Source organism: Hemiscyllium ocellatum, chromosome 29 (genome assembly GCF_020745735.1).
Source record: "Hemiscyllium ocellatum isolate sHemOce1 chromosome 29, sHemOce1.pat.X.cur, whole genome shotgun sequence".
Lineage (NCBI taxonomy): Eukaryota > Metazoa > Chordata > Chondrichthyes > Orectolobiformes > Hemiscylliidae > Hemiscyllium > Hemiscyllium ocellatum.
In genome coordinates, this window is record NC_083429.1 from 50,956,202 (window position 1) to 50,970,255 (window position 14,054).

At 40.1% G+C, this 14,054-nt stretch overlaps 1 protein-coding gene across 1 annotated transcript; it reads right to left on the reverse strand.

The window, feature by feature from the left end:
• Positions 1-8,592: 8,592 nt before the first annotated feature.
• atp5l (ATP synthase, H+ transporting, mitochondrial F0 complex, subunit g) lies at positions 8,593-14,054 on the reverse strand. The gene is made up of 3 exons (XM_060846878.1): positions 13,944-14,054; positions 12,928-13,088; positions 8,593-8,776 (listed from the first exon to the last, which is right to left on the reverse strand). Exons 1-3 carry the CDS (start codon positions 14,005-14,007, stop codon positions 8,678-8,680), a joined length of 324 nt encoding a protein of 107 aa, XP_060702861.1. The 5' UTR covers positions 14,008-14,054; the 3' UTR covers positions 8,593-8,677.

Consider the following 14,054-nt stretch of genomic DNA (forward strand, 5'->3'; position numbering starts at 1 on the left):
ATCAGTTAATGCCAACAAGGTAAAATTGCAAGGCAGGAAAAAAAATAGGAAAAACTAATCAACATCCCCACGTATCTTCACCTAGCACACTCCTTCCAGCAAAAATCTACATAAACAGCAGAGATTAGTACAAGACACCCCTCCCCAAAGCCTTGGGAGGTAAGGATCCAATTGTAGTAACCCTACAATTATACCTGCTGAGAATAGTCGTTGGCATAAGAACAAGTCAAAATTAAACCCAGGAAAATTATACATGCATATAGTTGCCACTTTAAAAAAAGGATATTTCGCTTCAATGTGCCTATGATATCTTGGCTTGGGGCAGTGACATCGGGTATGCAATGTTAACTAATAATACTGGGCACGTTGTACCATTACAAGCACATATTAGGAATTGATCACTATGATAAATACAAAATACTGAAGTATGGGAAAAACAAAACTTTAAAATTAGGAGAAATACAAGAACATAAGATTTCAGTATATACAATGCTCAGAACTGTGAAATCGTATGAAAATAGCAATTCATGGAAATACCTGGCCAGTGATCGCCATCATAGCTCAGCAGTCAGCCATAAGTATGATGGCTGGGAGACTGTTAAACCCACAGTTTTGATCACAGTTCAGTTTTGTTAGTTGGTGTCAAACAATGTGAACATAATTTGACTCAATGCCTTCAAGATAGGAAAGAGAAAGAAATACGAAAGCCCTACTGCAAAGTGCATGTGAATATCAGCCAGTTAAAGAGTGGAAAAAAAAATGATTATCTTTCTTCTCTTTCCAAATTGAAGGGTCATTGTCAAGGTCCAGGTGAAAAATGACCAGTTGGGTGATGGACTGGAAGACTGTTAAACCCACTGTTTCCCACCAATAAATTCAACAGCTTCAGGGAAAAAGAGAGAATCAGGTGCAGGAAACAAGCAGAAAAATTCAGAATGATCAAACTGATTTGCATAATTCAGACCATCAAAGCTTAAGGAATCTACACGTTAGTAGAAAGTAAAAACAAACTTTTAACAACAAATAAATGTCTTCTTACACAGTGATGGGATTTTTAAATTCAAGCCAGTGAGAACTGCAACATGTTTAGTCATCTATCACCTAGGTCACATTTCATTGGAATTTATTGCATAACAGAATCTTGGCACCAGCAATGCCTAATGATGCCTGGAGGCAAAGATGATACTCAACCTTGAACATACATGGCAATCTGATTATAGACTTGCGTCACTTGTATAGACACATGCCATGCATTTCTACATAATGCATTAACTATGCCTGGACTAAGCAGATAACGGCATCATTTCCAACTTTCCAAAACAATAATGCACTTAAATGATATACATTTTTCAATTCACACACTTTTCCTAAAAAAAACACATATGCAGCTCACTTACTCTACAATCTCTCATTCTACAGGTCAAGATTTCCAACTCTGATTAGTATAATTAGATGACCACATTTGTCTTGGGAAGTCAAGAAATAATAGTCAGGCAGGTTCATTGTCACCCAAATAATAACACCTTTTCCTTTCTAAAGTTTAACCCAGATGGAAAATAAACTTCTATTTGTGTAGTTAATTAGTATGCAGAGCAATGATTCAAGCACACAAGTAACTGCAACAGTAGAATCCCATAAAGCAGCTATGATGAGTGTATCAAGTAGTTCATTTTCAATGATATGTTTACAATTTTGAAAGTATTCTTTTAAAAATGATGCCAACGGCATTTTATTATTTACTCAAACCAGGGAAGGGAAATAATGTTTCAGTTCATTATTACCATCAACAGCAAAACAGTTCAAATAGTGCAGCATTCCCTTAGTCCTGCACCAAGTCAGCCTAGATTGGGAGATCAAATTTCAGGTGGACAAATATTTTAAAATAGTTTAAATCAATTAAAATTAAAATTTCATTAATGATGCCCATAATACTTTGTCCAGCTCTGACCTAGATAAAGCAAGGCAGTCCCAGATTTAATCATGAAATCATCAGTAAGGGAATGAAGGGTTAAAGGGAAAAGGAAGGACAGTGGAGTTGAGGACAAATTAACTGTGATCATATTGAATGGGAGATCAGACTCAATGGGCTCCTTCATTTTATAGCATCAGGACTTGTTTAAGCTAAAGAACTGTTAGCCAGGTATGAGTGAGGGTGCAATCAAAACCAGAACAAAGCTAGAGAACCTGATAATGTAGTTATCCGCAATAGTCTTAGTGTCAGAATTTTACAGGATGGAAAGAGGACCAGCATGATTGTGCCAGTCATCAAGCACCCATCTGCTCTTGTACCATTTTCCAGCACATGGGCTTTAGCTCTGTATGCCACTGGCATTTCAAGTGTTTATCTAAATACTTAATAAATGTTATGATGTTTCCCACCTCTACCCTGTTTCAGGCAGTAAGTACCAGATAGTCACCATTCTCTGGTTAAAATAAATTCTAAATCCTCTCTCAACCACTTTCCCTTACCTTGAATCTATATAGCTGAAAATGTGTTGCTGGAAAAGCGCAGCAGGTCAGGCAGCATCCAAGGAACAGGAGATTCGACGTTTTGGACATAAGCCCTTCTTCCTGAAGAGGGGCTTATGCCCGAAACGTCGAATCTCCTGTTCCTTGGATGCTGCCTGACCTGCTGCGCTTTTCCAGCAACACATTTTCAGCTCTGACCTCCAGCATCTGCAGACCTCACTTTCTCCTTGAATCTATATACCCTTGTTATTGACCCCTTGAAGTTTTACCCCCCATATTAGCCCTCAACTTTGTAAATCTCAATGAGATCCCCTGACTCCACTTAGCCTTGTCCTCACTGTTGAAGGGCTCCGGTCCAGGCAACATCCGAGTGAATCTCCTCTGCACCTTCTCTAAGGCAATCACATTCTTCTGGTAATGTAGTGACCAGAACTTACAAGGTACTCCAGCTGTAGCCTAACTAAAGATCTATTAAGATCCAACAGAACTTCCCTTATATTATAATCAATATCTTGACTGTATCCATCTGTCCTGCTGCTTTCAAGTAAAGTAAGCCAATATTTCCTAAGGTCCTACCATTCATCATGTACACCCTGGACCTGATGGATGTGTTTTGGGAAGACTGCCACTTTTCATGATTAAAGTCAATTTGCCTGCACACAACCCATCTGAGCAGCCCAGCTATAACAGTAGCCTGTAGTGAACTCTTGAGGATCTCTCCTCATACCAATTTTTATGTCATTTGCAAACTTACTGATCAGACCTCAAACCTCTTACATTCATGTTTAAATCATTAATGTACATCACAAACAGCAAAGGACCCAGGACTAAACCCAATGGTACACCATTCTCACAGGCTAACATTCACAAAAACAACCTCTGCCATTCATTCCAATTTTGGATTCAATCTGCATAATTGCCTTCAATCCAATGGGTCTTCATCTTCTTGATCAGTCTCTGTGACATTTTGTCAAAAGCCTTAATGAATATCTGTAGACTGAATCAACTGCACTACCCTCATCCAAACACTGTCACTTACTCAACAAAAGAACCAAACCTGTCAGACATTACTCCCTTTTGACAAAACCATGTTGACATCCTTGATCGGTCCCTTGCTCTTCAACTGGAATTTAATTCTGTCCCTTTTATTTTAAAGAAACAAAATATTTCCCTCTCCCTGATATTTGACTCACTATTCCAACAGTGATCTAACCAATGTCCTGTACAGCCACAACATGACCTCCCAAATCCCTCCAAACCTTGTTAAATAAAGATAGCACATTAGCCAACTTCCAAACCACTGGCATCTCACCTACGGCCAGAGAGTATTGGAAAATTATTGACAGAGTCCCAGCAATTTCCTTCCTTGCCTAATACAATAGCTGGGATACACCTAGTCATTTATTCAATTTTAGGTTTTCTAAAACTGCTAATAACACTTTCCTTTCAATTTTACTTTGTTCAAATACATCACAGTTCCTCTTCCACAATTTCTATACCCTCATCATTCTTTTATGAATATAGATAGAAAGTATTCCTTTGAAACCTCAATTACATCTTGCAGCTCCACTCTTTCTCCCGTCATCCTGCTGGCCCAAACATGCTTATAAATGCCTCTGGATTTTGCTTTATATCACCCACTAGTGTTTTTTCATGGGTCCTCTTCACTTAATTTTAAGAAACTTCTGCACTTTCAACACACCGAGGATTTCCAGTGTTATAATTCCTCCGTATCTATCAGCTTCACTTTTTTCTCCCTATCCAATCCCATACATTTCTCTAAATCCATGTTCTCTGGACAGTTATGCTGAACATATGCAATCACGGGTTCTGTTGCATTTCTTCTTTGAGCAGAACAATTCAACTGGTAAGTGTACAAATTGGTGTGGATCTGCAAGTTGCAGACCTGGAGAGCTATGTTTAGTCAATTTTAAATTGATGAATAGGAATTTTGCAGTACACTTCACTGCCCTCGGGCCTTTGTCCATGCACGTGATAAAGTGGGGGGGTGATTTGGAAAGGAAAGAGACAAGAAAAAAAAGTAAGTCAGTGTCTCGCTCTTTAATCATAGTCCAAATATTGTAAAATACATAAGTAGCCAACATTGTATAAGATATAGTTCTTAAAAGTGGTAATGCTGGAGACTGTATTAAGCTCCGCCCCACCTGATTATGTTGTACAGGCTTGAATGGAAAAAAGTGCAAAATATTTTAAGATCAAGATGTACAGACTGATATCCACAGCTCTCCTTAGTTTTATTAACCATATCTAACAAATTAATATACCTTGTACCCAACTGCAATCATGCAATAAACTATATCTTAAGACAACAGCTTCTTCTTGTTAAAACTCATGGGGTTAATCCTGGACCAATATAAACCAATTAGGCAAACAAGACAGAGGCAAGGTAAATGGCAAGACCCTGCCAAGGATTGAGAAGCTTGGACCCAGATTTAGTAAACGGAGATAAAGGTCAGTCAATCTAACGGAACATAGTCTTTTGTTTTGGGCAGGGACGTACAAAGTAACCTCCACCTTTTACAGGATTTATTTTTAAATTTAAGCCAGACATCTGAAGGTGCATCAGAGCAGAGAAATCAAAGGTTATTGTCAGAGGAACAAAGTTGCATTCCAGTTCAAAAAAACAAGAGGGATGGATTGTATGATGTATCTGACTTAGTTAAGTCAAAGCTCTAGGTACACCAAGGATTTCTGCACTGGCACATGATCAATTCAGCTGTACATTCTTATAAATCATTGACCATTATGTTGTCTCTCTGTCAGTATATTGTTAACAGTCATGCTCATGACAACATCATTAACCTAGTTTGTGATCCAAGGGTATAAAGATCACATACTCCATCTTACCTCAGATCACTTGAAGCATAACACTCCTCTGGAAACCATGGTAAAGTAGTAGCTTATATTAGTCCATACATTTAAGTACCTGAGGAATGTAATCTTTGTACACAAGTTAGTTGCAATTAATGTCTGACGGATCCTTCATTTCCATGATATTCACACCCAGTTTGTTTCATTATAGAAGGTAACATATCTATTGCCACATGACATAAAGGCACACCACTTGAAGGCAAACTAACACCATTGCCCAAGGACCGTGCAACTGTACTTAATCAGATAACTATATTCAAGATACATAAACCAGCCACTTGTTGAAACTGATGTTATACAGTACAGTGGCAGCTACTGGAGTCAACATAAAATAGTAACTAGAGCGCTAGCTAATCCAAAGGCACCATATTTAATTTTAAGCATAGCGCCTTGCCTTAGGGAAATAGGGCACAAACAATTGATTGCCTGGATTCTGCAGGTACTTAATAGAACTCAGATCGTGTGGAAGCAGGCAAGTCAGCCCGCATGCAAGTTGACCCTTTGAAGAGCATCCTACCCTATCCCTATAATCCAGCATTTCCCTGCATTGACTTGAACCCGGGGTCCCTGGTACTGAGAGGCAACAGTGCTAACCACTGAATCAATGCTAAGCACTGCAGCCAAATAATGTACCCATCCCCAGATGTGAATAGATCATGTTTCTGGAAGAATCATTCAGATATCAAACCACGCCCTACAGAATAAAAGTTCATTTTATTAAACTCTATCAATTTGAAGATTGGAAAACCTAGTCAGCTAATGCCATAGCAAAAAAGATGGTCAAAGTCTGATCAGAGAATCAGACACACTGAAGGGTGATCATAGTGCTCATCAAGAGATTTCTTATTAATCCTACTCCCTTGCTTTTTCCCTACAGTCCAACAAGTTCCTATATTCCTCCAGATAAGATGCATAACTTTGTATTTCTAACGTATCTGCAATTATAATTGTTTTCAAACTAAGACCATTTCCCTCTGTACTCAACTTCTAACCCACTCACAGCAGACTTGCTGATCACCATATCTGGCTCTCTTCACAATTTTCAATGGGTTAAAGGATCGTTTTCTCTTCTTTAAAGACGGCTTATTCATTTATGAATATGCTACCACAGAAAGTACTAAGGCCAAAAGTTTATTAGGTTCCAAGGATTTGGATAAAGCACTTAGGAATAATGGGATCAAAGGATATGGGAAAATGCAGGAACAGGCTATTGAGTTGGATGATTAGCCATGATCATAATGAAAGGCAAAGAGCTCAAGATACCGTATCGTCTATTCACGCTCCTATTTTCTAAGTTTGTGTATTTTGCAGATCTCAAATAACCTTCCATTCCCCTTTGATGAAATCACCAATAGTCCAGTAACATTCTTTAAACTTGCACCATCAAGATAATTGGTGCTCATACCCTGGCCTCCCTCAACACAGACCTCTATAAAGCTCGAGTATGTGAAGGTCAAACTCCTCTCTCCTTTTCCTTGGCAAGATACTAGAAAAATGCTATTTAATGTGATTAGCAATCAAACTTGAAGGTGAAGCAGGCACCAAGCTTTTCCTTGAAAAGTTTATTGATTTCTTCACTCTCTCCACTCCCAGGGCTGGCTGTTCCTGCTTTCAAATATACACAATTAACACCTATCACCCTTTGAATCACCCATTACTTTAACTTGTTGGCATTCTTTGTTCATAAATTTTAGTTGACATTAATATCCAATCAATTCCAGTCACTTCTGTTCTCCCATCTCTCTCCGGTTCTTCTTGGGTCCTCTAAATTTGCATTACTTTTGGTGAAGTAATTCTACAAAGTTTATAACTTTGTTCACAAACAGAAAACATCTTAGACACTCAGCTAGGTTTAAAGAACTCAGTAAACAGCATCCAACATGAAATCTCCCAAGACCTCAACATCGTCCAACTCCTTATTTCATTTCTTTGCACCTTGCAATTCACTGGCTTTTAAAGCCAAAGTTGGTTAGAGACAAAAAAAACTGCAGATGCTTGAATCCAAGGTAAACAAGCAGGATGCTGGAAGAACACAGCAAGCCAGGCAGCTTCAGGAGCTGGATTAGTCGATGTTCGGATGTCCTGAGGAAGGGTTACACCCGAAATGCCGACTTCTCCACCTTCCGATACTGCTGTGTTCTTCCAGCCTCCTGCTTGTCTACCTTTAAAACCAAAGTTAGTATCACCAATATTTAATTCTGAACTAGCTTTGTCTCCACTATTTTGGATCATTTATCTAAATGGAGCAGTAAAAAAAAAGATATAGTCAACGGAAAGAGAAATTCACAGGTGCTCTGTCACAGGATGCAGATGGTTCAGCAACACACTCCCATTCGAAAAGATCCAAACACTTGTGAATAATGATAGTTCTGCTGGTCAAACAGAATTAAAAATCAAAATCAATGCAATTAGGAATTAACATACCATTTTACGAGGCACTTCCAACAATTCTGTCACAGAAAACGATAGAATTCTTTCATCCCAATCCCAAAACAAGCATCCTTACCTGATCTCTTAGCAACTCCAGTTAAAAATCGCCCAACAGCAAGGGTACAAAGATAATCTGCGCTCTTATTTCCTTTTCATTCCTAGAACTTGCAAACAGCACAATTAGATATACAAATGTAGACAAATTATGTTCACAAAATATATTTATTTTCCTCATATAAAGGAACAATGAAACCTATTTTTGAAATAATATCAGAAACTGGACCAGGTATAACCCGAAGGTAAATAATCACAGTACTAACACAGAAAGTCCACTGTATGAAATGTGTTTACACCAGTGGTCTGCAGACTTTAATAAGAAATGAGAGACTTTAAAATTCAGACAACTACAGAAGTTAACTTGAGGCCAGAGTTGGATTTTGAACCTGTACAGTCACAAGTTTAAAAAAAATACTTTTTATATACTAGCCTTGTGAAATGTGCCTGGAAGACTCAAACCAATCCAGAGAGAATCTAGAGCAGAACTATCTATGATTTGATGCAATCTCAAAGAAAAAAAATGCTTTAAGAATCATAATAGTGTAGTATAGGGTGCAAACACTTACATGAGATTTTTGAGACAGCTAAAGAAAAATAACGGCAGCTTTGCTGTGTCTTATCTGATAATGCCAGTCTGACAGCATGTTCCAGAAGTGGTAACACACAAAGCATACATAATATTCATGTTGACAAACAAAAATGATTCACAAATGTGTAATGCTGAAATAAAAGGCAGTACTAGTGTTCGAAGTCCTAATAATGGTTTTATTTAATGTGAAGTATTTTTCATTCATTTACAATGGAATGCTGGTTCAACAGAGGGCATAGTTCAGACTTTATATCCAATCAAGCTTCGTCGACCAATGACCTCGCCAATGTAAAACCACATCACAACTTCAGTGGCCACCAGTGTGTTCCTTAGAGCATCCTGCAAACAGAAGGCAAGATAAAATTGGAGGTAGTTATTAGGTTTTGCAAAGTTACAAACTCAAGCACAACGTAAGGGAGTAGAAACTTGGGAGGTTTACAATTGCCAGAAAAGAATGAGTGCAACAAGACTTGACTTTGACAGTTAGTTTGAAGTGCATCTAGTTCAAAAAAATAGCTCCATCAAATTTCTTGACATGATCCCTATATACATCATTTAGAAATTTATCCTGACTTTAAACAGGATTCTCATTTACTGCGACTTCCAACGCAAGACTGTCTGTAAAGATTTCAATGCCATTCTCAAACTTTGTGTTGCTCATTGTTAATGTCACAATTCATATGTAAATTCTCTCTCCAGCTGGTCTTTCTCAGCAATGTGTGGATCCCAGAATCAGGGAAAACAGCTGTGTGTATTAAAAAAACTGAGCGCAAGATTCGCCTCCCTAGAAAATGTTTAATTGACTCAGATCTGATTGGGGGCGGGGGCCAAAAAAGATGAGTTCTGACTACACCTTCCCCAGACCCCACCCCCCCAAGCTTCAATGAACTGCATGGCTAGGTAATTCAAAAACCCTAAAGTCAAAGGCTCCTATATTTGTCATCTTTCAATGGTCTTACACAAGGAGGGATCCAAATATCACTATTTATACAGTTCATTTAACCAGATCTCATTCTGGGACTGCAAAGTCAGGCAGCAGGAGCAGATGGCACAGTCTATTTGCATATGAATGAGAGAGACAACAATGAGAGACTAGAAACTCTGAAAAATATCATCTTCTCAAAGAAAAGGAATGTCACTGCAATTTTCTCAGGTTAATCTCAAGTTTGGGGAAAACTATTGATACCAGTCAGAATAATGATGAGAGTCAGGCAGCTTTGAATAATAAAGCAGCTTACATCACAATGTCTGAACTTCAAGATTGCATTTCATAAACATTAAACACTTGGGTTTCCATTTCCATTACTTCCCTCAAAAGGTTTTACTTACACCGCAGATAAATAGAGAGGAACCTCAATTATCCGAAGGACATGGGCAGGCAGTATTGCGATCGGATAATCAAACACTAGATAACAGTCATTGGAACATTGCGATCTTGCCGGATAATCGGAATCGAATGCCGGATAATCGAGGTTCCTCTGTATAACAGTGTTCCACTCATTCTGCCTGGAATACATCCATTTGACCAAAAACACACTAGGACGGAATTAATGAAATGCAACTAAATTAACAGCAAAGATTCCAAAGCAGATTTCTGTACATCCCTGTGTAGCAACTAGAAACTCAGAATACAAAGAACACAGTGAAGTGCAATCCTGTCCATTGCCTTAAAAGGAGAAATATTCTAGAGACATCAATAAGTCCAATTTCTAGATGATAGCTTGAAATGCCTTCCTGATGATTTTGGTGGGGTTTAGGAAGGAAGAATGATTGAACAACAATCAGGAGCAGACCCTCTAATCCAGAGGGTCATACCCTTACTGGTGCCAAAGCAGAGACCAGCTATCTCAACATAATCAAGACTGAAATTATGCACCACAGCAAGATACTGCAGTAGTGTATTATCTGGGCTCAGAAATGCAAGAAATTTAATGAGGAATTAGTCATACAGATGCACATCATGGAAACTCCTCCATATGAATAGATATCCTAAATTAATCTAGTCCCATTTGCCAACATTTAGCCTATATCCCTCTGAATCCTTTCTATGTATGCACCCATTCAGATGTCTTTTAAATGTTTTAGTACCAGCCTCCACCACTTCCTCTGACAGTTCATTTCATACATGCACCACATTCCACATGAAGTTGCCCCTTAGGTCTCTTTTAAAACTTTCCTCTCCCACCTTAAACCTATCCCTCTAGTTTTGGTCTTCATTATCCTGGAATAAAGACCTTGGCTACTCACGCTATCCACGCCCTTCAGAAGGTCACACCTCAACTTTTGTTGCTCCACAGAGGATAGTCACAACTTATTTAGCCTCTCCCTGTAGCTTAAACCATACAACCCTGGCAACGTCCTTGTAAATCTTTTCTCAACCCTTTCAAATTTCACAACATCCTTCCTGTAGCAGGGAGACAAGAACTGAAATCAGTATTCCTAAAGCGCTCTCATTAACGTCCTGTACAGCCGCAACACGACCTCCCAACTCCTATACTCAATCCGCTGACCAACAAAGGCAAGCACACCAAACACATTCTTCACCAGCCTGTCTACCTGAGACTCCAGTTTCAAGGAACTATGGACTTGCACGCCAAGGCCTCATTGTTCAACAACACTTCCCAGAACCTTACCATTAAATTATAAGTCCTGCCCTGATTTGCCTTTCCAAAATGCCTCACATGTATCTAACTTAAACTCCATCTACCACTCCTGGACCCATCTGATCAAGGTCCCATTGTTTTTCAGTAACCTACTTCACTGTACACTACATCATCAATTTTAGTGTTATCTGCAAACTTAGTAATCATACCTCCCATATTCACATCCAAATCATTTACAAAAATGACAATAAGCAGTGAACCTCGCACTGATCCTTGAGGCCACTTTCCTAAAAACAAATTTTCGGGTAAAGTGAACACAGCAGAGAAGTGATGCATGCAAATTTATTCCAGATAAAAAAGGTCAGGGAAATTAAAACTAATACTAAAACAGATCCCTATGTATAGTGGAAAATGTAAACAAAAGCTGCTGGAAATGCTCATTAGCATCTATTGATAGATAAAAAGTTATTAATTTAAAAGTAATATTAACTGTTTCTCTCCACAGCTGAGTACACAAAGGGATAGACAGAGTAGATGCTGGTAAGATGTTTACTTTAGTCAAAGAATCTAGAACTGGGGACAAAATTTAAAAGAAAAATGTTATTTAGGACTGAGATCAGGAGAAATTTTACTCAGCTGCAAATATCGTGATTTCTCTACCCCAGAGGACTGTGGAAGCATAGTCACAATATTTAAAGTAGAGAGCCTGGTAGATTTCTGATTACTGATGGCATAAATGTTTGTGGGGATAGTGTGGGTAAAAGGCATTAAGAGAGTTTGATCAGTCAAATTACATTAAATAATGAAGGCTCAGTCGCCTGGTTGGCCTATGTCTGCTCCTATGTTGCTATTCTTGTTTTTAAAAACAGGGTTGATATTTATTTTTATGCTAAGTTTCCATCTGTATTTCAAGAAGAAAAATATTCAAAGAAAACATGTTACTCCCTTTGTCTCTTGCCTCATTTTTCTTTATTCTTTCTTAACATGTGGACACTGGCAAGGCCAATATCGGTTGCCACTGAACTAAGCTATTTCAGAGAGCAGTCACATATAAGTTAGACTGAATAGGATGGCAGCTGTCTTTCCCTAAAAGGACATTATTGAACCAGATGCATTTCTTTTTAAATAATTACTGACACTAGCTTTGTTATCAGATTTTTAAAAATTAACTGAATTTAAATTCCACAGGCAGTCAGAGTAGGATTTGAACTCTGGTCTCCTAATGCACCATCTAATCAACACTCCCTCTTAGCTCCACAACTGCTGCAACATTCTGTGAATGGCGATTGGCATTGGCCCTCCAATCAGGCCATTGACTTCTACTTCCAAAAATCACTGCAACACACCGGCTTTGGAGACCCACACAGCCGCAAAGAACATTCAAGGGCATACTGATAGCGGGCCCCCGGACTACCAATCCAATAACATTATCATTACTCCACCATCTCCCTTACTGCCCGTGGCTTCTGGTTGAGAAATAATTCAGTGGTTCTCAGCAGAATAAATAGATTAATTCTACTTGGGCAGTTGACAACCAAATGGCCAGGCAAAAGGCAAAAATCAGTTTTACATTCATGCAACTTTCTGAAGATTGAAAAGCTTTCAAATCAATTTTAAGAGCAGCAATTATTGACTTGAAATCTCAAGATGGTTTCTAATGCTATGCAGTAAAACCAATGATTTAAGAGGCTACAAGATAATGGACTGCTGGATATTAGATATATTTTCTGAACCAATATTGAATAAGCCAACTAGATACAGAAAAGGTGACTTTATTACAACAAATGTATGCTTTCCTTATTAAGTACACAAACAAAATGAAAATCTAAATCTCCAGTTAAGTTCACTCTTGGCCCACATATTTCCCTAATTTTCTGAATGTCTTACCTTTACAGTTACATGTTTGTAAGCTCCCTCCTTAAACGATGCTATTAAACCCTTCAAGCTTTCAACAGCCACTGGGATTTCTTTAGGCGTTGGAGGACTCAGTTCCACGCGGGCATACTTCCAGAAGGTAGCTAGACGAGGCTTAGAGTAATTAGCAGCAGCTGGGGGGTGGGAAAGAGAAGTGCATGTACAACATCACTGATCGGATAAGAGAATATCCTCATTCCTGATGAAGGGCTTATGCCCGAAACGTCGAATTTCCTATTCCTTGGATGCTGCCTAACCTGCTGTGCTTTAACCAGCAACACATTTTCAACTAAGAGAATATACACCCAGAATATAAATGGAAATGGCAAAAAGCTACAAATACTGAAATAAACACCAGACATTACATTACAGGCCAGAAAATACTCAGTCGGTCAGACAGCATTTGCGGAGAGGGTGAATATTCAAAGTGGATGACCTTCTAGATCTGAGGAAGGATCCTGACCTTAAAATGTTCACTCCCCAGTCACTGCCACTGAGAGGGACAGGGGTCGGGTCGGGGGGTGGGGGGAAAAGAGGGTCGGGGAGGGGTAGGGTCGGTCGAGGGGAGGGGAAGAGGGTCGGGGGGAGAGTAGGGAAGGTCGGGGGGACCGAGTAGGGTCGGGGAGAGGGGGGGGGGGTCGGGGAGAGGGGGGGGGGGGGGAGGGGTCGGGGAGACCGAGTAGGGTCGGGGAGAGGGGGGGGGGGTCGGTGAGAGGGGGGGGGGTCGGGGAGAGGGGGGGGGTCGGGGAGGGGAAGAGGGTCGGGGGGAGAGGGTCGGGGGGGGGAAAGAGGGTCGGGGGTGGGGTAGGGAAGGTCGGGGGGACCGAGTAGGGTAGGGGAAGGGAGGTTGAGGGGGAGACATGGATGATGGGGGGTGGGGAGAGACAGTGGGCCCCTTTTGCTGTGATCATAATTCCACGCCCCCAGCCCCCGCTCCCCGGGCCGGGCCGGGCCTGGGGGGGGGGGGGACAGGACGCGCGGGTAGTTACCGAGGGCGAGTTTCGGGCCCCGGGTCACCAGGTTCTGCACGAGCCGCCGAGTCGCGTCCGCCATCTTCCCAATGTCACCGTCCGGACAACCACCAGGACCCCGGCTGCAGC

Bases quoted from the DNA above. Each gene is read 5' to 3' on its own strand.
- atp5l (XM_060846878.1), bottom strand. From the start codon at position 14,007: ATGGCGGACGCGACTCGGCGGCTCGTGCAGAACCTGGTGACCCGGGGC. The intron at 13,089-13,943 runs GTAACTACCCGC...CCCACCCCCCAG, and splicing joins GGGCCCGAAACTCGCCCTCG to CTGCTGCTAATTACTCTAAG. The intron at 8,777-12,927 runs GTAAGACATTCA...TTCTGTTTGCAG, and splicing joins ACAAACATGTAACTGTAAAG to GATGCTCTAAGGAACACACT.